General features: G+C 49.8%; 1 protein-coding gene across 5 annotated transcripts; it reads right to left on the reverse strand.

Annotated features, from left to right (window-relative positions):
* Positions 1-383: 383 nt before the first annotated feature.
* HAS3 (hyaluronan synthase 3) lies at positions 384-25,077 on the reverse strand. 5 transcript variants are annotated; one of them, XM_088800277.1, is made up of 6 exons: positions 24,480-25,077; positions 22,999-23,202; positions 11,789-11,892; positions 7,441-8,076; positions 4,454-4,555; positions 384-3,681 (listed from the first exon to the last, which is right to left on the reverse strand). In XM_088800277.1, exons 4-6 carry the CDS (start codon positions 8,074-8,076, stop codon positions 2,758-2,760), a joined length of 1,662 nt encoding a protein of 553 aa, XP_088656403.1. In that variant the 5' UTR covers positions 11,789-11,892; positions 22,999-23,202; positions 24,480-25,077; the 3' UTR covers positions 384-2,757. The 5 variants fall into 5 exon arrangements, with proteins under 5 accessions (XP_088656403.1, XP_074170764.1, XP_074170763.1 ...); XM_074314663.2 differs by having other exon boundaries at positions 7,663-8,076; positions 23,077-25,077; XM_074314662.2 differs by having other exon boundaries at positions 23,077-25,077.
* Between the last annotated feature and the right edge of the window lie 85 nt (positions 25,078-25,162).

The raw sequence follows: 25,162 nt of genomic DNA on the forward strand, positions 1-25,162 counted from the left end.
GAGAAGGAAGTTTACCCACTGCTTTTCATTGTTTCAGCTTGGCCACAATCCTACGTTATCTGCCAGATAAAAATGCTTTCACTCAAGGAGGAAGCAAGCTTTGATTTTTTAGCATTAGCTCACTCATCTGCCAATGATTTCCCCAAAGACCCTGACTACCCTCTACAATAAAAGCCAAGCCACCATAGGTATACAGTTATCATCAGAGTAGGCCTACTGTATTCCCCAGGTCCAGAGGCAGCTGTGACAACTTATCCTGCTTCTGAGTTCCACTGGAATTCCCTTAACTAAACTATTTCTACTCAAGTGCTGCTTTTGAAACTGGAATAAAGAGCTAGCTTTCATTAAGTACAAAGAGGGAGGAAGTAGCTCAGAGATACCAGCACTGTGTGAGAATCTTTATTTTGACAAATAAGTGCAGTATAAAAAATTTGACCTGAAAAGTTAAAAAAGAAAAAGCAGATAAAAATAAATATGTTTACAAATTATCATAGAAATAATACAAAAGACAGTTAAAATTCTCAATGAGGAAAAACCAAAATGTGTCCAGTTGTATAAAGGCTCTTCCCTGCAAGAAACGGGGATAAAGCTGAAGACCCAGTTTGGTTTCACTGCTGAAAAATGTACAAAATAACTTAGAAAAACCAGTCGAGGTCAAACGTTGTGAGCCCACTACTTGTACCTGCCTGCTCTTGATCTGAGGAAAGTTGATAACCACAGTCCAAGGCAGAGCTGATGGTAGGACAGCCAAGTTTTCCATCTGGGAGTCCATCCTATATTAACCTTCAAGTAAAAGCTGAAGAAAAACAAGACCTTAGTGAAGTCTGAGCTCTGCAATTGGCTGACCGGATTTCCTCCATTGTAATGCTCAAAATAGATTACTTCTCGGCCAGCAAAAACACGGAAGAGCCTGGAACAACTGCCTTTAGCAAATGCCTGCTGCTCTTCCCAGCCTTCATGATTGGGCCCGACATCAACCAGCAGTCTTGTCAGAAGCTCGAGGTCTGTGTGACGCAGCAGTGTTGGCCGCACTTGGAAAACCCTTGAGTTCATGGGAGATGAAGGAAATGAAAGCACCAGGGTTTGCCAATCTGTGGCTCAGAGCACACTGTTCCTGTGTAGGAAGCACCTGGGCAACTAGAGGTTTGCTGCTTAACTCCTGTCTACCTTAGTGCCAGTTCTGAGGGGTTAGCTGGACCTTCTCTGAGAATGGCCATTTGGAGAGAGAGCACACACCAGCAAGCAACCCTAAGTCAGAGGCACAGTCAAGATCCCAGGTTTCAAACCCAAGAGCTGAGAACAGTCTATGGATTGCAGATATCTAGAAAATGTCTTCCTTATTCCCCCCAAAAAGCAGAGGGAAATAAAACAGCCCCAAAAAGCCTGAGAGAAAGCAAGAACCTTAGGACTTAGGAACCAATTCCATCTTCTAGTTTGGTTTCTGGAAAGAAGCAAGCAAGTACAGTAGTGACTATCCACAGCTTGGCTGTAAGAATTCTCGGAGAAGCCACTGAGGAGAATGAACAGTCTCAAAGATGACTAGCTTGGATTTCAGGGTTCACTTAAGAACACTGAAAAACTTTCCATTAGACTGTCAAGAATTGTAGTTGGCATGCTACCCAGCTGCCAAGGAATCTGGCCCAAGCACTTCGAAGATGGCAGCCAGTTTGGTCAGAGGCTCTTTATAGCTTCTCCCCCATATGCTGAGGGCAGGCTTGCCTATTACAGAAGTACCTGTGAGTGAGTCCAGGCTCTGTCTGCCTCACTTGCCACCTTGAAAAACTTACCCGATGAGGTGGAGGGCGGAAGAGGTGATTACGTCATCTTAAAGAAAGCCAAGTGAGGAGGCTAAGTTAGGACTCAGCTGAATTTGAGAGAGGAATTTACGAGTATACAAGTTGAAATACCCGAGCCTTCACTTCCTTTCTACGCGTGTTGAGGTTTAATCTTCCTAGTAGATGACCAAAACATGTTATCTCCCCAGCAGAGATCACAGGCTAAGCTAGATGTCTGGGCAGTTTCCAGGTGGAATACATTGAGCCCAAAGCATCCATGTAGCCCATGGCCTTTAGCACCAGCACCAATCTTTGTTCCTCATGGCAAACTCCTTTTTAACATATATACACACTTAAAAGCAGTTCAGTGCTAACTCCCTGCTAGGTTGGCTTATCCTTGGGATGTGGAGATGTGGAATGGGGTACACCACATAATAAAGCACCATTCCTGGACCCTGTTTTCTGATGCCCAGAGATCAGGCTTCTGGGCCTTGTATCTCAGGCACAATCTTATTGCATTGATACTGGATTGAGGGGGGATACATTACTAGCTGGCCCAGATCTCAAATTCTACCACCACTGGTTGCACTCAGATGGGCTAAGAGAACCCCTTCCCACAAGCTGGCGCTGCTCACTTACCTATCAGAAGTTGCCACTGAAAGGAACTTATTGTTTGGTTTAGCACACTTCTGAGTTCCTCTGGATCCTGGGGCAGGAAGTGGAATCTCCCAGAGGCCACCATACAGTGGACAGCCTGAAAACATGTCTCTTCCAGCTCCCTGAGCTGGCATCAGTATTGCCCCCTCTAAGCAGAACTGTCCCAGACCATATACAGTCACCGTCCTTTGCACTTCACATTTGTCCTTTGGACCATTAAGAAACTAAAACAGCATTCCCTCCTCCCTCCCACCCCATCTTCTCTCTTCCACTCCCCTTCCCTCCCTTACCCATTGCACTTTTCCCGCTCTGCTTGAGGTTTACGTCACACCTCAGCAAAAGCTAAGCTATACTGCTCTGTCTTCTTCCCACATCGCCGGGCGATAATGGCCAGATACAGCATGAGGAGGGCCACCCAGTAGCAGCCATACAGGACGGCGCCAGAGACAAGGAAGGCTAGCTCCGTCTCACTGAACAGATCCTGGCAATAAGCGGTGTACGCCAGCCCCCCCAGGAGGACCGCCACCCAGATGGAAACAGGGATGAGGCCTATGAAGTTCACCACAATGGTTTTTCGGCCGGAGGTGCCCCAGCCGGACTTGTTGATGGTAGCAATGGCAAAGATCTTGGCTGGCAGGAGGCTGGACATATAGAGCAGGGAGTAGAGGGACATGAAGATCATCTCTGCATTGCCCCGAAGGAAGCAGGCATAGGTGGCCTTGATGATGCCCACCAGCTGCACTGTCAGCAGGAAGAGGAGAATGTTCCAGATGCGGCCACGGTAGAAAAGCTGTATGACTGTGGCAATGAGGAAGAAGGGGAAGAAACCTGTGACCACTGATTCGTAGGTCATCCAGAGGTGGTGCTTATGGAACCACAGAGAGTTGTAGAGCCACTCCCGGAAATAAGACTTGCTCCAGCGGGTCTGCTGGTTGAGCCACCGGAGGTACTTGGTGGGGGTCTCGGTGAGGCACTTGGAGCGTGCTGTATACTTAGTCCTGTAGCCGAGGCTCAGGACGCGGTTGGTGAGGTGCCGGTCATCCCCAAAGCTGCACTTGCTGCCTAGGAACTTCTGGTGGTACCAATCTTCGAGGAATTGCTGGAGGAGGCTGTTGCGGTACATGCCCAAGGGCCCACTGATACACTGCACACAGCCGAAGTAGGACTGGCAGGCCCGCTCCACGTTGAAGGCCATCCAGTACCGCACACTGCTCAGGAAGGAGATCCACGAGTCATACTTGTTGAGTATCTGTAAGGGAACCATAGACGCTGGGCCTCCTCACCTGCGGCCACGAGCCCCAGGAGACACCCCAAGACTGCAAGGCCTCCCTACGCTGCGCTCTGCAGCCCATTGCTCAAGTTCCTGACTACCAGTCCTTGCTCAGCCAGAAACCTGAGGCGCAGAGGAGCCACCCACACTCAGTCACTCTCCCTGGCACTAGCCCTTCTCTCCACTGTCATCTGCACCGATTGTCCCAGTGAAGTTAGTCTAGCAGTCAAAGCCACCTTCAGTCTCAGGGCAGCCTATGGCAGTGGCAGAGAAGATGCCTTGAGAAAGATGCAAAGCGACACTCCAGCCACTTGTCCTGACCCTTCAGTTGGAAAGCTGCTTGGGAAGACATGGCATGTTGCCAGCAGTACCCTCTGAGGGAAGACATGGCCACGTGCTCTCACCATACTGCCCAGAGCTCCTGAGCACAACTTACTTAAGAGCAAGGGTATGACTTTGGAGATGCTCGCTGCACTGTCAGTCAGAAAGGAAGTGCCCTGCACGAGTAATGGCCACACAGGCTCTCTACACCTGTTAAACTAATTCTTTCCCCTTCACGTTGAAAACAAGCAGGAAAGGGTTTGGGTAGCAAGTGAGCCCTTTGGTACCAGTGAAACTATCAAGGAGGAGCACCGCCCCCTCCCCCACAAACACTAGGAAGTCAAGATACCCATTTCCCAGGCATATCCAATTGGATTAGGAAGCAGAAAGTCCAGACTCCCGCCCCCAGGAATGTTTGGTTACTTCTTACTTGGACATCTCCCCCGACTCCCCCTACTTGGGGGTCCTCCTCTAGGACTCGAAGCATCTCGATGGTGCAGGCTGGATCCAGTACAGTGTCAGAGTCACACACCTGTAGAGGGAATCCACTGTCAGCCCACTCTGACCTACCCACCCCCTGCCCTCACCCCCACTGCCTGAGGGATATAACTCCCTTTTACATGATTCATTCCAGCCACTAGGAAAGAGATCTATGCCATACTGGTGAGATTAATAACAAAGGAAAGTAAGGAAAAGGAGAGTTCAGATACCAGGCTTGACAGTCACCAGGCAGAAAGAAAGACCCAGGAGACTGTCAGCGCTGGTCCTGGAAAGGGAGAAATGTTTAAAACTGGACAAGTTTTTAGACCCTGTGGAGCCAGGCTCCTGAGAAATGGTCTCTTTGGGTCCTTGGGAAGAAAGAAGGAACAAGTTATTGAAGTCAGATGACAGGTACAGTGTGTCTAGTTCAGGGCCAGCAGACACTCCTCAGAAGATCAAGTAATGGCTCTTGCCAGAGGCTACTGCCCAAAGCTGTCTCATAGGATATTAACAGTGGGGTCTTCCCTGTTTCAGCCTCTTGCCTCCTGGATGATCCACAGCCCAAGTGGAGGATGTATCTACCTAGTCATAGCGCCAGCACTCCCCCCCCCACACACACACACACACACACACGGCTGCCAGGCCTTCAGTGCTCCCTTGACCAAGTCTCAGATCAGGGCACCGTATGGCCAAGGGCTGCTCTCGCCTGGATTATACTCTGGATGGGCATGGAGGCTCTGGAAGCAGCTGCCTCCAAAGCCTGGATCAAATCCTGCCCACCAGTCCTCCTTTCCTAGTGAGGCTGATGGTTTGATTCTAGCAGGTAGCCCCATTACTGAACCTGGGCTATGAATGCTTAGGCTTTCTTTTCTGCTTTCTAGAAAATTACTGAGATGGTACAAAGATCCCAGATAACCATCGGGCAGGGGAATTGGTTTCCTGACTCCTGACAGAGCAAAGAACAGTATCCACAGATGAGCCCACACCCAGTTCTGCAAAAGCCCAGAATCCTTGTATGGAAGGCGCTGAATGAGAGCCCATTAGCCTGCAGGAAGGGGGTGTCCCCACCCCACTCCAACGTACCCAGCTCTCAATGTTGGAAGACATGGTGGCTAGAGATAAGCAGCAGAAGGCTGATGGGGAACAAGGTAGAGCACATACCTGCTCCCTCCTATCTCCTCACCGACAGTCTTACATTCCAGCCCAGGCTGGGAAGATCCCAGGGAGCCCCAGGGCCGGACTCCCAGAGCCTCTTCAGCTTACAAGCCAAGCTTCCCAGTGCTGCTCGTCTCATGGCTGCTTCTTGCCTTGACCCCAACCCATTCTTCATGCTGCTCAGCTTCCTTCTCTCCAGGGAGGTCTTTTCTAGCTGAGCAGCTAGGGAAGTTAGAGCTCTAGGCTGCTTGGGTTTCCCCCCTGCCTGGGACAGGGTTGGTTGTCTCCCACAGAGCGAAAGACCCACACACCCTCAGCAAGGCTGTTGGAAGACAGGCAGAAATCCCCAGCAGGGCTGCCCAGGCAGTGATCCCAGAGCCCTAAGGAGAAAGGCTGGCTCAGGTATATGAGCCTGGTTGCTGATCCACAGAACACAAAGGAAATGATCAGCAAAGGAGGATGTGTAGCAGAGCAGGTTTGGGGGATCCTGTGCTGCAAGGGAGTGGATGACAAAGTCACTGTGACTTGAGGATGTGCCAGGGTTTAAGGGCTTTTTCTAAGGCTTCTGAGACCCCAGGAAAGTTTCAAAGGCCCTTTGACCAAAGGTGAGCTACAGAATCAACTGCATCACATCCCTCCCTACAAGGCTGAGGTCCTTGGGCCTAGAAAGACAAAAAGATCAACGTACCAACTCTCATGCAAGGATTCAACTTGCGAAAAAGCCAAAAACAAAAAAGCGAATTTTAGGTGGGTACAGTCTAGAAAAAGTACAACCCGGAGTACTCAACGAGACTGAGTTAGCACCCAGGTCGGCTACCGCCACAGCCCGCTATCCATTCAAGGGATGGGCAAAACCCTCTGGCAAGTACAGAGAAGGGCAGAAACAGGAATGAACAGTGTAGTGTGGGTGCTGGACTAGAAATCTGGGGTCCTGGGTATCAGTTTCTACTTAGTACTGAAATGCATGAAGCTTTAATCAGTTTTCTCTAGGATTTGTTACTGTGAAAACTGGAGCTATATTAACCTTTTCAACCTAATAAAATTTCAGGTGGGTGTCAATGACCCCCCACCCCCATTTTGACTCAAAGTTAGGCAGGGTCTGTTCAGGGTCCTGACCCTGCCGAGACTGCTGCAGAATCAGGCTGCAAGATGATTCGCACTTGGGTCCCTTCACCTCACAGACACAAATATGACACTAGGAAGAGGAGGACTTTGGCCCATGACTAAAATAGTATTTGAGTGCTTCTGCGCTCCCCGTGCTTCTCTCTGAAGAGGCTCATCCCCGAGTTGCCAGTGCGAGGCGGTACTGCACAGTGGGTAAGAACAAGATGCAAGACAGGCTGCCAGGGCTCAAATCCTGCCTCTGCACCTCACCTCAGGCAAGTTACTTAGTCCTTCTGTGCTTCAGGTTTGCCTTCCATGAATGGAGAGGATAATAGTACTTATACCCTAGGAGTATTATGAAAATTAAAGGTGCTGATATGTATGAAGTACCTACAACAGTGCCTGGTATGAAGCAAATGCTATACAATGTTTCCTATTATTATTAGGACACAAGTCCAGAGACTTGCCCCAAGTCACAGAGCTAAGAGCAGAACTGGGATTCCATCCCAGGTCTTTTTAACCCTCAGGACTGCTGTTCAGAACCACTATGCCTGTTGCCTTAAGTGCAGAGAAGGGATGTACAGGACGGAAGGGATCTAGACTAGCCCTGAAACTCCTGGAGGAGGATGTGCCCGGCAAGCCGGACACGTCGGCACACTCGTAGGGAGGCCCCCTTACCTGAATGTAGTCCACCGACTCGCCAAGGGCCTTGAAGGCCGTGTACATGACCTCTCGCTTGCCTCCCCACTTCTGCATGATGCACGAGAAGGTGCTGGCCTGCACCACAGCCCGCACGCGGGCCATGCCCTCCTGCAGGCTGGCCTCCGTCTCCCCCTCACCCGCCTCATGGAAGTTGCTACGCCACACAAAGAAGCCGGCTTGCTCAGTGCCGCCCAGCACCTCATGGAAGATGTCCAGCATGTAGGAGTCCTCCTGGCGATTGCCGTCCACCACCATGACCACCTTGAGGTTGGGGAAGGCAATCCGCTGGGCTGAGCGCAGGCACTTGCGCAAGTAGTCAGGGTCCTCCTGGTATGCAGCGATGCAGAGCGCCACGGAGCGCCGTGACGGGGAGGGCAGCTTCAGTGGCCGGCCTGCCCGCCTCATGCGCCGGTGCTCCAGGAAGGCAAACAGGCTCTGGATGAGCAGGTGCAGGCCCAGGATGGCACCATACAGGCCAAACGACAGGTAGTGCTTTTCTGTGTGGATGAACTGGTAGCCTGTCACGTAAGCTGCCAGGATGCCACCCAGCACTGCCAAGGCAAACAGGCTGGTGCCCACCACACGCAGGGCTGTCGTCAGCTGCACCGGCATCTGGCGGGAGAAGGCAGGAGATGTGGGGTCAGGCAAGAGGCACCATCTCCAGTCAGTGGGAGTGGGTGCATTTTCTGTGAGCCTGGCCCAGAACAGGGAAAATGACCCACTAAAAAACCATTTCCACTGCTGAGCATGACTAACTCTGTTACCTCAGAAGCCAGACTACTGGAGTTCAGATCCCAGCCCTGCCACTTACTATCTGCCGGTTCCTTAGCTAATTCATCTGTATAATGTGGATGGCAGCATTAACCTTGTAGCCTTTTTGAGGGTCAAACTGGTTACATACTTTAGTAAAGCACTTCAAGTAGCATTTATTATTGTCAGACAAACCAAAGCCTGAGAATCTATGTGATTACTAGCTGGTGAATGGCAGAACTGGGATCTGCCTGACCCAAAACTCTTGTAGGCAAGCATCAGTAGGGGGGACCCTGAGGCCCCTCCCAGCACATGAGGGGTCAGGGAGAGGGAGGACGACTGGCAGGGAGGCAGCCAGTGGCCAAGATTCTACCTGTGCTGTACCCATAGAGGATTGCTCTCTGGGAGGGGAATATTTGCCAGCAAAGCACAGCCACCAATGAGGCCCATGAAAAAAGTGGGGGAGGAAAAGAGAAACAACAGGAAACATACAGAGGTGCCAGGGGAAAAAAGAAGGAAACAGCTTCCCTTTCTCAAAACAGCAAAATTAGTAAGAGAAAGTTTTCCTATGTTCTCTGCTTTCTCACCTTTTTCTCATTTACTTGAGAGGCGGGAAAGCCACCGGGAAAGGCAGACAAGGGAAAGAAGGGGAAATGAGAGCTGGGGTGTGGACAGCTCTGGTGGAAGCCGGGTGCTCAGGGCACCAGAGGGAACTGCAGCCACACTGCAGCTGCTGGGAGGGGTGGCTGCCTGGGAAGCCCCATCCACTTGGTCCTAGTGCCCGCAAGAACTCTCTGTGCTCATCCTCCTGCCTTGCCTGCTAAAGCTGCCAGATTTTGTTTGCAACTGTCAGGGTTCCTACCCTGTTTCCCCCGAAAATAAGACCTAGCCGGACAATCAGCTCTAATGCGTCTTTTGGAGCAAAACTTAATATAAGACCCGGTCTTATGACTGTCCGGCTAGGTCTTATTTGCGGGGAAACACAGTAGCATCTCCCCTGTTGGAAAGAGAAATGAGCTTAGGACCAGGCACCAAAGACTTGTGCTTGAGACCATGGCTCTACCACCTCCTGGCCGCCTGACTCTGTCCAAGTTCTCTGAGACTTGGTATCCCCCCTAACAGGGGATGCTAATAGTTTCTTGCTTCACAGGTCTCAGGTAAATCGTTTTCCTGAAAATGGAAGCACTTCCAGCCATGAAGGACCACCCCAGTGGGAAGGGTGATTGTGGAGGGGGAGGGTCTGATCTGGAGAATCCCGTTATTACCACTAACCCTCTACAGACAATGAGGTCTCACTTCCAAGCTTGCTCCAACTCTAGGTCTTACTGAAGCCAACCCCTGAAGCCCACACCAACACAACACGTTCTTGCCAGGAGAACACAGTCACTGCCTAAATCCTGAGATTCAGGCAGCAGCACCATTCCAGCAGCTTCAGCCCCGAAAGTGCTGTTGGCAGCAGCCTTGCCTCTCCGGGAAGCGTGGCCTCCGGGAGCTCTGCCCTGCTATCCCGGGGAGCCTGCCGCGTGCTTCCTCTGCAGGACTCCCAGCCCTCCCTGATCTCCCCCGCCTGCCCGCACGCCCTCCTGGCGCGAGCCTGCGGCCCAGGAACCCCCAGACCACGCACCCACCCCAGGAGCGCCCCCATCTCGCTCTAGAGGGGGCATTGCGGGCACCGCTGCCCACCTGCGATCTGGGAAAGGGCGCCGAGGCCAGCCCAGTAACCTGCCGGGCGCTGGCGCCCCGCCTCGGTGCAGTGCCAGAGGCGGTGCCCACCAGGTTAATGCAGCCAGGAAGGCACTCGCCACGCTTCTAACTCCCGCCTGAGTCTCGCCTTCTGGTGAAGGCGGTGCCGGCCACACCCACGTGCGGGTTTCCCACGACTCAGCCGGGAAAGAACAGAAAATCCAAGGAATCAGTCGGACCAGGCCCCATTCATCTCCCCAGGGCCCCAGCTACCTTGGCAAAGTGTGCCTGAAGACAAAGGCGGCATCCCCGGTGTCGCCGTCTCCCACCTTACCCGGACGGGAGCCCCACACCCGGCGCAGTAATTGAAGGCACTACCCCAGCACCCGCTACCCCACCGAAGACCAAGAAGGTCCCGCAGCCGGGGACCTCACGAACAATCAGGCGCTGGTGCGGGCTCTGGCCGAAGTGCCCTTGCCCAGATGGGGGGCCGTGTCACCCCAAACCAGCAGAGGGGAGCCTAGACCGCCTCTCGTCCCCGCCCCCCCTCCACTCAGAAGAGATTCACGGGAGCTCGGCCCCCGTAGGTTAATGCGCACCAGGCTTCAAGGGCATCAGGTTAGGGGCGATCTCTAAGACCACCTCCACCAGACGACAGAAGAAGAAAACCCCCAACCCAGGACGCACACAGCCAATCCACCCCCGAAACTTTGCGTGGCTGCCCAGTATGCAGCCTCTACAGCTGACAGGTGTGCCCTGCTGCGGGGCCCACACGCGGAGAGATGGTAACTTGTGCGTGGGGCGGGGGCTCTTTCCTTTGCTCCCGGCCGCCGTCCTGCCCCCTCCAACCCGGAGAGGGAAGGGGAGCCCAGGCCCGCGGATATGTGCGGCCGTGGCCCGGCTGACCCGCAGGAACCGGGGCGCAGAGCATCTTGGTGCCAGGACAGGTGCGAACCCGCAGGCGGGCATGGGGGAGGGAGAGACTCCAGCCAGCCTTGTACCCCGCACGGTCGTCCGCCTCCTAATCCATTCACAAAACAGGAGCCGCTAGGGAGGAAGGGAGGAGAGGCTGGAGGAGGAGAGGATGGAGGAAGAAAGGGAGGAGGGGTCAGTGGGGAGGGGGCTGCAGGACCCGTTGCCGGGAAGCCTAGCGATGCCGCAGCCCTCAGCCCGCCTCCCGGCGCGGGATACGGCGCCCGCACGGCCCGGGGAGCCGGTTGGGGTCTGCGGGGCACCCCTGGAGCCCGGCGCGCCCGCGTCCTCTGCGCAGACCCCGCGCGGCCCGCCCCTCCAAAGCGGCCGGCGGGGCCCGGGCTCACCGTGCCGCCGGTCGCCCGCGCTCGGGTGCTCAGCAGGCCCGCGGCGGCTCCATGCCCCTCCTCCCGCTCCTCGCTGCCGCCGTACCTCGCTCCCGGGTGCACCGCCGCCGCCGCGCGCCCGACTGACGAGCGCCGGCCCCGCAGAGCCGCCTTTAAGTACCGAGCGCGTCCTCGCCGGGAGAGGCGCCCTCCACCGGCCCTGGGGCCAGCAAAGTTGGGTAGAGTGGGAGGGCTCCCCTGAGGGCCGTGAGGGAGCACCCCCTTCCCGGCTCGGAAGGAGGGAGCTCCATGCGGCCGGCGCTCGGCAGGACGCCGGATTCCGCGTGGACGCGGCTCCTCCGGATCGCAGAGACTCGCAGTCTGTGCGCCCTCGGAAACTGAACACCCTCCACCCGTCCAAAGGCCGAGCTCCTCCACGCTCTCCTCGGGGCCAGGGGCCCAGATGGAGACTGTCACTGCTAAACCTAGAATCTGAAGCAGTTAACTTTCAATATAACCGCAGTGCCTTCCAAATTGTTACTCTCCGCCCCCCTCCCCCGCGCCCCGCTTTCTAAGCCTGGAAATCTACTCACCCTGCAAGGCGAGCGAGTCGGTAGAAATCTTCCCCCGACTTCTGCACGCGAGGGGGCTGTTCGCTGTATAGGGTACACCCTAAAACCAAGACAGCAGAACCTTCCTGCCGGCAAAAAAAAAAAAAAAAAAAAAAAAGGCGTAGAAGAGAATAATTGTCAAATATAAAAGGCTGGTCAAAGAAGGTGTTAACAATTATGACAAGCTTAGCTTTGAATTCCGCAGTGGGGCGCTGATGGCTTTAAGGCTGTTTGCAAAAGCTGCAAATGGTTTGCAGGAACCTTGGAAGTTCCAGTGTCTTAAAGCCAAAACCAATTTCCTCCTCCCACTTTTTACACCTTTATTTCCGACATCCATGACCTCCTAAATTCCCGACTGACCTTCTCGCCACTCGTTTCCTGGTCCCTAAAAGCTGGTGCTAGACTTAGATGAGGTGGGATGGGGCTGGGGAGAGGTGAGGAGTTGTTAGCAGAGGAAGGAAGTTTAAAACCAGCTGAACACACTGAGTTTCTCAATCTCGGGAAAACTTGAAGATGAATTATAATTAAAGACTAGAAATAAGTTTACATATCCTCCAAGCACACCTGAAATAATTCCATCATTTCTTTCCAAGCTGCCACAAATGTATAGGAACCTGAGTGGCAGTCTGCAAGCTGCTCCTCTCAGAAGTCTGAGAGGCTCAGACCTGCCTACCTACCACCTTCACTCACGCTGGGCCATGGAGCTCATTCCTAGGTCCTCCCGGTGGGTAAAGACCCCTGGCACTCCTACTCCACCCACTCCCACCTTGCATTACAGAAATCAAATCATTTCATGCTTTTGCTTGAAAAAAATCATCACGAATGTGCTACATGCTTTAAGCATTCTTTATTATGTGCTTTTTAAAACTAGTATTGAATCTACAATGGCAATGTGTTTTGAATTTAAGACTAGCCCTAACAAGAGCTAATAATGTGCAGGTAGAGAGAGAAGCCCCTGGTTAAGAGGAGGGCTCTGGAGGCAGACAGCCAGTTCTGCCACCAGCTATGTGGCACTAACCTCTACGTCTTCATCCCAGAAATGGGACTGAGGAGCTACTTTCCAGGGGTGTTACAAGGATTAAAGAGATTGGCTGAGAGTAAGTGCCCAGTAAAAGTTTGCTCAACTAGAGAATGGATTCCGCTTGCCGATGCTGTGGATTCTACATGCCCATTCCTCCAGGATGTGACACTTGGTGACAGGAAGTTCAGACATCAGTGTTAATGACAAATGCCTTGTCTTGACTGCATTATGGTCTCCCAGAGCTGGGCCACCTCCTCCCCATCCACGGACACCACAGAGCCTGGAGTTACCAGAGATTAGCTAACTGATCCTACCTCCCACCCCAGTTTGCGACCTGCAACATTTTAGATTAGGGAAAACAAGCAGGGGCTAGGCGGGAGGAAAACGAGTGCCTCGGACTGCTGGAAAGTGAATACTCCATTTAAAGACATCCCTGTGAGAGGGAGGGCCCAGCATGGCCACATATTCTGTTGTCAAGAGAAGCCAGAAATCCAGATTTTTATGTGAACTCTCCTAATTTTTCAGTGTTGGAAGCTAATCAAATGTCAAAAAAAACATACTCCACAGGCCAGGCAAAATGTTTGAGTCATATCCAACCAACTGGCCGCAGGTAAGTGACCTGCTTAGCAGCCTAAGGTACAGGGCAGCCAGTGTGGGAAGATCGAATCTGCCCTCAGGGCAAAGGCAACAGGACTTCTCAGGAGCAAGTCGCCTGGGGCTGCTCCAGGATCCTCTCATGACTAGATAATTGTGAGGGCTCCAACTCTGTCCCACCGGCTTACTGCCTATCTCACACGGCTGACCCCAGGGAGTTGTACAGGTGGTGGGCTGGTACAGCACAACCTCACCAGTCAATTAAAATGTCCTAAATGAACAGCGGGTCCAGATGCAACATCAGGAGAAAACACCTTGCCCCTACCAACTGGCTTGCCCACGGAAGCAAATTCTCTTTTTTCTGATCTGTAGGGCCAGCGACCTGGTGCTACCAGGCAGCTAGGACAGTCTTTACTTTTGTGGCCAGTCTGTGCCATGGAGGGTTTTTCTGTAATTAACATCCAGTTTGCTGTGCCCTGTTTGCATGCATCTCTTCAGGAGGAGTTAGGTAGGGGAATCTTTAAGGGGCTGATAAAATAAAGCTCAACTTTATCTCTGCTTACCACTAGGGATTTAGAAATAAGACTAATTCTATATCTAGTCACTTAAAAATGTGACTTCAGATGTTGCTGAATTGGCTTTTACTCAGGTTCCGGAGGATAGGCCTATTTGGCTCAGTCGTAGAAGATTTGTGCTTCAACATTCATTTAACAAACATTGAGCAGAGAACGGTGCTTTGACACTGGAAGTCTCAGGCTGGTCCCTGCCATCTAGATGGTTATCCATTTTGAAGACAGATACACTTGAAAATTAAGTCACCATACAAGGCAGTTTATAATTAAATGTTGATGACAGAATCCAACTAGGAAAGTTTGAGGACTTCAGGAAAAGAGATCTCCATGAGCTGGAATGGGTTGGGCAGAGTTCCATGGAGAACCTGAGCTGCCTGTGTAGAAACGTGAGCACGTTCTAGGTGAGAAAACCAGCTTAAGAACAAGAGCAGGAAGAGGAATGGGTGAGGTGTGTTTGAAGGATGGTGATGAGCGGCCTGAATGAAACAAGAAATTTACAGTAAAGAACTTGCAACAGTGTCTGCTTATAGGAAGAGGCGGAGAGAAATTCTAGCTGCTGAGGAAGATGCTAGGGACGGATCCTGGAAGCTACGAATGACTAAAGAAGGAGTTTGGCTTTTATCCAGTAGGTCACGGAGAACTGTTGAGGACGTCTGAGTAATGCAGTGGTAGGTTAAAAGTATTGTTTAGGGACAGCTGATCTGGTGGTATTTTGGGGGTAAGAACCAGGAAGGGGGTGTAGGAGACCTGCTAGGAGGCAGATAAATCACAACAGAGGGCTGAGAAAGACTGCAGTGAGATCTGTTGGCACTGCCTTCGCAAGTGGAGCTGGGGGCAGGCGGTGTCACTACCTTGGGCACAAGTGAGGGTAGAGGCGGAGAAAGAGAAAGAGACTTCGACCGTTTGGAAGGTTGAAAGAGCCATTCCCAAAGCTAACAGTTCCACAAACAAAGACTTCACCTTCCCACTAAATTTCAAATCCAAACTCATGAACTGCTCCAATACCTTGTACCAATAGGAGGCCACTATTCAATCTCTCCTGTCACCACTGATGCTTGAAGCTGTGGGACAACGACAATGCTGCCAGCAGCCAGGTGCTGCTCTGCTCCCCTCTGCTGCTCGCTCTGTTGGAACGACTAGGCAGGGAAGGGGGAGGAGGGGGTATTCTAGCTCCACAGGCTGCCCCCTCACCCTCTGACCTCACGCTTCAGTGACTCGCCATGGCATCCAGCCCACAGCTTCTAGTGAAGCAAAGCAGAACGGGGGACGGCAGCCAAGCTACGGGGTCTCCCCCAATCCGCCCAATCTTCATCCCATCCACTTCCCCTGGGCTGACCACAGTTAAAACCTCTTGGAGTTCATGAACGTGAACTTAAACTGGTCTGCAAAGAGTAGCATATGTCCCCCAGCTGACTAAATAGGGCTTGCTCTTCAAGGCAGTTTAATCTGCAATACTAGTTAATACATAATTCAAAGTGGAAAGTGTGTGCCTTTACTACAGCAAGGCAGCTACTACCAAACAAAGTTATTCTTTCATAAGTTTGCTCTCCTACTGACAAGTACTCTGTAATCAGTCCCATTTCTAGGTGCTATGTTTGAAGAAGCAGGTGTAAGGACTCTTATGTCCTGCAGTTACAATGCTGAGATTTTAACTGCAATCTATCTCTGGCCTTGGATGGAAGAACAGTTTTCATTTCAAATTAAGGAGCCTGTGCTCTGATGGCAGCAGAGCAGTCAGCCCCTGCTAAGGGGCCAGGCTCTTCTGTGCTGGCTTGAAGGTCAGGGTTAGGAGGACACACCAGTCTGAAACTGAGTATCAAAAGACCTGGAGATGCTTTTCTTGGAATCCTGAAAGAAAAAGCTCTTCCTGGCCATCTCTCCTCTCCCTCCCCATACTAGGTGAATGCAGAAAAAAAATCCAGGCAATTTTCATCCATCATCTACCTTCTTGGTAGAATATTGTGCAAATACTAAAAATTATGTTCATGAAGAGAATGTAGGAATATGCAAAAATGCTTACAAGCAATGTTAAGTAAAAAAGGAAGGATACAAAATTGTTATGTATGAATGACTACATTTACATTGTTTTCTTTTAAGTGTGATGAATTAAAAGATTGGAGATTTTACCGACATTAAGATCAGGTTTGTTTGGGTGGTAGAACAATGGGTCTTTTTCTCTTTGCCTTTTTCTCTCTAGTCTCCAAATTTTCTATTAATAAGTATAATAATTTTGTAATGAAAAGGTATTATGAAATGATATGAATTGTGAGTTCACAGAACTTCCTTCTAAGCTGGGGCTCGGGGGAGTAGAGCCTCATTCATACATGCATTCGCAAAAACAGGTTCGGTAACCTCAGTCTACAAAGAAAGTAGTCAAGTTGGGAAGGCCAGGATGTAGGATAGGACTAGTGGTAGCCAAAACGCATGTAATTTACTTTATTTAAAACCCCCACTGTTCCTTAGAGAATTCCACAGGGTAGGGGGCAGCATGTAGGGCTGTGGCCAGCTCATCCAGTACAGTTGAGTGAATTAGAAAAAGAACCCTTCCTCCTGATAACACAGCCCCGAGCCAGGGCACATGGTTTGATTGGCACACCCCAGCTGGTGTCAGCCCCTTATCACCCCTTCATCCAGGATTGGGGTGATCCTGGGTGAAGGAGGGAGGCACACATAAATATGGGCTTTAGGAGAACCCTGAAGGGATGCTTTTCCTGAAAAAAGCATTACCAAGAATGGTATCAACAGCACTGCACTCCTGCCTGAGGGGGCTCCAGGGAGAGGTTCTCTCTTCCGGGTGTTTACAACCTCCCCCCAGGCAAGTATCCGTGTACCTGTCCACTCCTGCACATGCACGTAACTCACTCTCCACAAATGGGCACACGCATACTTGCTCACTACACACGTGCACACTCACTTTCCCAGACCTTGGTGGAACACAATCCCAGTCGCCAGATCAGCAGGAGGGGAACAAATCGCTTAAGGTAACCTTGTTCCAAATTCATTGGGCTCTTGTTACAATAACATCAACTATAGTTCTTAAATGTGCTGGCACCTCTGTTTTATGTTCTCTTTCTTGATTAAAGACATCATTAGTCACTGTCACAGAGGAGGTCCAAAGTTGGATTCTTCATAAAAGCAATTATAGAAGAGCCAAGGGTAGGGGCAGTTCCCATCAGTTCCTTCAGGGAGAGGGACCCCCCCCCCAAAATATGTCCTATCAGATTTTCTTTTTGCTAGGATACCCCCGACACTACACACACACACACACACACACACCTTTTCTCACCAAACAAGCTAACGCAGTGGTTCTCATGTCTGACTGCTACACATTAGAATTTTAAAACCTGGGGAACCTTTGAAACACACTAATGCCTGGACCTTATCCTGGATCAATTTTGTCAGAATCACTGGAGGTGAGCCCCAGGCTTGAGTTGTCTATTTAATTCTCTAGGCGACTCTATTATGCATCCAGCTTAGAGAACGCATCCTGAGGATTCTCCTCAACTGAGATTTGCAAATGCATTTCTGACACTGGGTGGGCAGCAGAAAGCCAATCCCAAAGGTGAACTCCAGAGCATAGGAGTGTCTGTCCATCTTCCCTGACACACCTGTTTGAATTAACTGACCTTAACAACTTCACAATCAGGGTGGCCGGTTGGCTCAGTTGGTTAGAGCATGGTGCTAATAACACCAAGATTGCTGGTTTGATCCCTGCATGGACCACTGTGAGCTGTGCCCTCCTTAAACACACACACACACACACACACACACACACACACACACACACACACACACAAAACTTAACAATGACTCATGGAGCTATCAAGCCAGAAGGAAAAAGGCAAAGGAGAAAGGATGCTGACTAAACTGGAAATTAAGAAGCACAGAGGTAGACCGGAAGAGATGGGCCAGGTCAGCCCCAGACCTCCGCAATCTACCTGGAATTGGATTGATACAATCTTTACGTTGGCAAACTTGCTGCCTGCTTCTTCTGGGAAAACTGGGGGGAAACCAGCCAGCACTTGTTAGTGGGAGGACAGAGCTGCCACAAACGACTTGGATTAGCTTTTGTTTTCTAAACAACAGGATTTCTGCACTTTGGGGGCTTTTCCTACTCAAAGGCTGGGTTAGGGTAGTGGGCCTTAGCTGCTCTCTGGAGGCATGTGGTCCCTATGACTCTCTCTCCCATGGTCCTGGCCTGGGCCACAGAGAAAGACCCACACAGCTGATGCTGGAGTCTCCTTCTTTGCAGTCTCTGAACAACACTGATACTCTCAGGTTTTGGGGGGGCATGGGGGAACTCACCCCACCCCCAGCTCTTTGAAGCATCAGCACCACCATTCTTTTAGTAAAGACAGCCTAATGTCAGGTTGGCCCTTCCCTAGGATTAATATAGTCACTATAGGTTTTGAAGTTTTGAAAGTGGTATGCAGTGTAATAAAGGCTGTATGTGGGGGGTGGGCAGGGGTGGGGTGGGGGGTAGTCCTTCAAGGTAGAGACTCCGGAGGTGCAGAGCAGGCAGCTTTGTTCTCCCAGCGCCAGGCGGCCTCTGCTTGTGATGACTAGGGCTGTACATCAGAAAGCCCCACCCAGGCACTGTTCTGAGTGGGCTTCAGTTCTTAAGGCAGACAGTGAGGATAAATCTGACGTCATTTAATAAACCACTTCAAGGGCCAGGAGCTTTTCCTGGTTCCCCAGTGTCGAGGGAGCTCCTGCAGCCCCGCAGCTGCTCTGGATCAGGTCCTCTCCTGATACTAGCAACACTCCCCCTCAGCCATTCTGCATCTCTGATGCAGTTAGGTGCTGGCTAACCAGCTAACACTGAGAACTGCCTAGTTGAGAGAGGAAGAAATTCCTCTGCTCAAGTGCCCTCACGTCTCCCCTGTTCTCTCTCTTCTCATTTAATCCAAGAACTTACCTCTCTGAACCTTATTTTTCCCTTCTGCAAATGAGGGCCATTAATTCCAGTCTCATTTTTTTTCTCTCTCAAGGAATGGTATGGAACAGAGCTATTAAATGTATATATGCGAGAAATATATACATAAGCAAGAAATAGCAGTTTCAGATGATCCATTATCATTCTGAAAATGAAATCTGAGAATGGAAACCCCGCTTATAGAAGATGACAAGATAAAACAAACCAAAAACAACAACAAAAGGGGCCATTTCTGGGCTCTTATTGGAGTTCATGGGAAGAGGTACTACATTTTCTGTGACGCACACACACAGCATGGCTGTCTGCTTCCCCTGCTCCCAGGAAGGCAGTCTTAGGTGTCTACTACTTAAGCCACACCCAGGAAGAAGACCAAGACTTTCAATAGCAACTTGCAAACACTGTCAAAGCAGCAGGTGGGCTGGGGAACTTCAGCGAATCTCATCTCCAGCTGCTGGGCAAACTACAAGGTCAAACACAAGATGTATAATAAGTTCTGGTGTTTGAGGTTGGGTTTTGGTATACAAGGACACTGTCTGCAGGGGATCAGGGCTAAAGTGGTCCACTTAAACAAGCAGGGGGGAACCTTTTATATTAAAGTTTTTACAATTTGGAAATCTATTATCTATTGGGTAGCAGCAAAGCACAGCGGCCTTGGGAGCCAGACTGCCTGGGTGTAACTACTGGTTTAGCTACTTCTCACAAGCTATGTAATCTGGGGCCAGTAATTAGCCTCTTGTGTTTTCCCATCTGTAAAATAGGGATAATACCTACCTCACAGGCCCAGTGTGAGGACTTAGTGGATTACTATATGGCAAGTGCACAGAAAAGCAGAATAAGCTCTTTATAGTATTAACTGAGTATTATGTACAGCGATGGCGAGCTACTGCAATCACTCATCTGGGTTTTATAGGGTGACCTGATACTTTGAGGGGCCATCAGACCCTATGTCTTGAGTCTGGTTTGGGAACTGTGGTCATTATCCTGGGGACATTCCAAACCCATGCTCTAACACTCAGGATGGAGTCTCAGAGCTGAGAGTCTGGTAAAAGCCCTTTGACTAGACCGGCAGGGGCTCAGGATTTCTCTCCGGAAGCCACTAACTAGTACTTGAGCCACTAACTAGATATGGCTGCTGGTGAATGTACTTACAAAGCGTGTTATGGTGCTCCTATTGGAGTTTGGTACACAGAAAACTCCAGTCCCTGAAGATTTCCTAGTCCTGAATTATTTAGAGACTGGTGTTAACACTTTGCTGTGGAGACAGAACCTGTATTTCATGGGTATTTAAGCAATGTCAGCTAAGGATGAGAAAATGTAGATCACAAACTTTTTGGTGGACATTTTAGTACTAACATATGAAATGTTCATAGCCTTTTGATCCAGCATTCCAACCTGTTAGGACTTACCCTATCAAAACACTTCTGTACGCAGAGTTATGTTTAAGAATCACTGAAGATGATCAACAAATAGATGCTCATTTAATGATCACCTGGAAATAGTGCTTTCTGGGGAATCGTTGGAAATTAGAAACAACTCTGTGGACCATAAAGTAACAACTGCTTAGACCAGCTGTAGCTCACCTGTGCAGAGAAGACTTGCCACAATCACAAAGGACAGGGATCGGTAAGTACTGACGGGAGCATCTCCAAGGTATATGACTAAGAGAAAGTTACACGGGACACTACTTATGGGAACAATTGCATTTCTGGTTTTGAAAGCAGTGAGGTCTGTTAGTATTCATTTGGGAAGAGGGTGAAAGGAAACAAAGATCTGGAGGGATATACACCAAACTGTCAGTGGTGATCTTGGGGGAGGAGTGGAGGTGAGGTTGTGGGAATGTCTTTCTTTGTTACATATGCATTAAATGTGTTATCATTCATATAACATGTAATCAGAACACACACACAAACATGCGCGTGCACGCACAGCCAGGGCTTCCATACCTGAGGACTCCCACCCCTCAGCACTGGCAGAGGGCAGAGGCCGGTACAGGCTTCTGGTGGCATCCTCAGCATGCGCCAGCGGAGATGAAACAACTTCTTCGTGGGACCCAAAGGCCGGAGCTCACATGTATATATGAGTCCCTGAATGTGCTTCCCAAACGGCTCTAGTTAAAAGGCTTTTGCTTCTATACTCATTTTGGGGGGAGAGGCTCCACAGTATTTAACAGATGTTCAAAAGAGTCTATCTAGGACCCAGGAGACTTGGGGCCAAACCCCACCAAAGGGGGATAACAATAGCTTGCTTCCTTTCTCCATGATGTTGTGAGAAATCAGACAAGCTTATGGATGAAAAATGACTGCAAACTAAAGGAAACAGAGCAACTGATCATGCTACTCTGTGCCCCCCAGGGACTGCAGAGGGTCACCTGGGGGAGGGGAGGCAATCCCTGAGCCTTCCTAGTAGCACAAAGCTACTGAGTCAGTATAAAGAACTGTGGGGAGGTCACTCTTGAAATAAGTGGACGCAGCCCCTTCCAGGGCTGATGGTGAGAGTCTGCCTCCCCTCTTCACTTGCCAGCATGCGCAGGCGTGCTGAGCACAGCCCTGAGCTCCGCCAGCATGGAAGAGTGCAGCAGCCAATATTCTAAGAAGACAACTTCCCAACCCCCAAGGAGCCAGTCAGCTCCAGGCCGAGTGGTGCATGGAAGTCAGAGGCGCTGTGTGCTGCAGTGAGCCTGCTGCATGTGACTGCAGGATGTCTGTGGCTGCGGAACTTGCTGGAGGACACAGCCGGGCATTCAGGGGCCAAAGGAAGGAGACTCCCCATCATGGTCTGGAAACAGTGGCTACCTCTCACAGCCCACCCTGAACTCAGCTCCTGGTTCTAACTCTCTCTCTTGCCACTGAAATTCCAGCTGACATTTTGGATGTCTGTGCAAAAAGCCTGCAGAAGCCAACCTGGTTTTATACACAGGTCAGATGAATCATCCCCCAACTCATTCCTACTAACTGATCAACTTGCAGATGTCTTAGCCATCCCTCCACTGCAGCAAACTGCTGGTGAGAGCCACAGGCAGGTGGCAGGCAAGGCTCCATTCACTCACCCTCACACAGACAAAGGGACGGAGCAGAGGGGTGGACTGAGGGCAGATCAACACATTTGCTTTTCTCTTTCTTCTTGGGCCAATGAGGAGAAGCCACTGCTGCCAGAGAAGAGGGGTGGTGAAAAGGGATGGGGCTCACTGCTTTATTTTGATTAAGACAGCACATGTGGCTGCGTTTGTAATTCCTTTTAGTTGTATGTATTTCCTATTTTACAGCACTTATCATCTTGGCCTTAAAGCACTTTCCAAAAAGGAGCTGAAGGGGCTTCAAGCAGAAATAGGTCTGTGGCCGCTCCCCTTGCTCAGAGTGGTCCATACGGCGTGGTGTGACCAGACACATCACCACCCTCCCTCATCCCCTCCACTGTCCGCTTGCTCACTTTGCTCCAACGACACCAGCCTCCCCGCTCTTCCCCAAACCTGCCAGACATGCTCCTACCTCCAGGCCTCTGCACATCTATTCCGTCTGCCTGGAATGCTCTACCCTCACACGTTTTCATGGTCACTCTTCCACCTCTTTCTAATCTTGACTCAAATATCAACTTCTCAGTGAGGCCTTCTCTGGAGAAGTTACCTAAACTTACAAATCCCACTCCCATATGCTCCTCAACTCCCTTCCTGACTTTATTTTTCTCTATAGCATTTAATACCATTTGACATTCTGTCTATTCTATTATTTATCTTATTTACTATCTGCTCCTTCCACTACAAAGTTAGCTTCCCCAAGGGTAAGGGTTTTGCCTGTTTTGTTCACTGCGGTGTTCTTGGTGTCTGGTGCAGCATCTGGCACATAGTTGGTGCTCAATAAATTATTGTCTATGATTTGCTTTCCTATCCTGCAGTCCCTGGAACCTCAGCCTTTATATGTGGACGGGTGGGCAGATCCACAGGAAAATAAAGGAATGAAGAAGGGTGAAAACAGGACAAAAATATTAGGAAATATGGAAAAGTTATGTGTGTAGAGAGATGATAAGGAGCAAAGTAAAAGCTAAGAGAGTTCTGATGAAATAACAGAGGACTTACAGAAGGGGAAGTCTGTGCCAGGGAGGAAGAATACCACCACAGAGAGGGGAACTCTCCAGAATGTCCAGGAAGTCTAACCTGAACAAGCAGTCGACGCTTGGGCACAAAGCCGGGGGCTCGGCTGCAGCCACAGTTCTGGGCCTCCTGCATGTCTCCTGCTGTAGTGCCACCCTCTGTAGGCCAAGGGGGCTGTGGTCAGCGGGCCTAGAAAAGGAGGGAGAACCAGGAAGGGAGACAGAGGAGGGAAGGGGCCAAATAAAAGACAGATGAGTAATGCAGAGATGTCTGGGTGACCGACCACTGGGGGAGACTGAAGGTAACAGGCCAGGAGAATTTCAGCAGGAGAGATGAAGGGGAAATGGGAAGGGGCAGGGAGAAGGTGGCCTTGGCAGGAGATGAGACAGGCAGAGGTGGGAGGCAAGCACGAGTATATTGTTATTACACATAGCAGACACCTCATAGGCCCGTACAGGGCAGTGTCACTATTGCCCTGGAGTTCTGTGCCTCTTTTTTCAGTTTTGTGTTCTTACTATCTTAAAGTTCTCAGTTCTCATGCTCTTTTCCAGAAATGGATGGAGATTTTACTTATATATACATATATATGTATATATATTATATATGTATACATATTATATATATAAATATAATAATTTGGAAACAATATTCTGCCATGTTTAGGAAGGTAACATTAAGGTAACTTTCGCTTGAATTTGATTTTTAAAAAGTCACTCTGAAATTGAATCCACCACAATCATCAATAAAGCAAAGATGCTTTTAGCTACTTGCCAAATATGTCAAATTAAGAGGCAATTTCTAAATGGAGATACCAGGACTAGGATGTTTCTTGAGGCATTTCCTAGGAGTCTAGGTTCTTAGATTAGAGTTTCTCAGTCTAATCAAGGTGATCAATTAGGATATGTCCTCAGAACTGGAATGCATTTAATGCAAACAAAGTTGTAAGTTAAACCAATCATCTACTATATTCAATCTGATTATATGCAGTGGGTTATATGGAGTCTAGTTAAAGAAAGGCGAAGAAACAAGAATTTTTAGTGCAACTCTATCTGGTCCAAAGGAGATTCTTTGCTAATGTGAAAGCCCCAATCCTGATTTTCTAGACATCCTTGATTTGGAGAATGGAAATTAATCCAGCTACCCTGGCTGAATGGAAATATTCCTTAAAAACACCCCACTACCTTTATTCTAATTTTTTGCTCACCAAGCTAATCTGTGATCCCTAACTGTAAGCTGACCTCTTTAAAGGGATGCTCACCACAAAGGTTCTGAGCTAAGAACTGTATCTATAATGGGGGGGGGGGCGGGATGGGGGAGAGAGCGACATCCTGTTGTTCACTGGCAAATGGGCATGCTTGTTTATAGATCCTTCAGTCGCCTGCGAGTTTGGAGAAATTATGTTTTGGTTCCCCTGGGCCTGGTCACCCCAGAGAGTAGGAATAAAATCCTGTGATAAAATTCTGTACCTGGCCCTGCAAAGCTGAGGACTGATTAATGAGCTCTGGGTTAGTCTTGTCAAAGTGTTGAGAACATGGAGGGCTTGTCAGAAACAGCCAGTTTCTTCTTCTTGTCTTCTCTTAGCTGCAACCAAAATTCAGCAGCCAAAATATATAAATAAAGGGAGTCCACAGCACTACATCTGAAATGATTTCAATAAACCTAGCATCAAGTAACCAATATGCACTGTCCAGCCCACATATAGTATTAACCCCTTACCTACGCATTCATCTTTCTAAAGGGGCAGAGGGCTGAATGCAGGATATACATTCTGTCATCTGAGATGTCTGTGGCTCTTTTCTCCTATAATCAGGACAACTCTATACAAACAGTAGCAGAGGGAGTGAAAGAAATGGCCTGGGAGGACAAACAAAAGGCTTACCCTTCTCTCCGGAAGATGCAACCAGCTTGAGTCTCTTTTCTGGTGACCAAATCCTTTTTAAAGCCATAGCTTTCCATCTCGAGAGCAGAGGACCAGATTCAGACTTGCTTTTCTTTCCAGCCAGGGTAATTTTATTCCATTCTGCATGTTTTGATAACAATTTCCTTCCCTTTCTACCTCCAGCTGCATTTCCATACTCTGAAATGCCTCCTGAGCAGCCAAGGATGACTAGCTCTGCTGCTCCCCACTATCGCAAGGAAGAACAATCTC

Source organism: Rhinolophus sinicus, chromosome 8 (assembly GCF_057876585.1).
Source record: "Rhinolophus sinicus isolate RSI-liver-muscle chromosome 8, RSI-T2T, whole genome shotgun sequence".
NCBI lineage: Eukaryota > Metazoa > Chordata > Mammalia > Chiroptera > Rhinolophidae > Rhinolophus > Rhinolophus sinicus.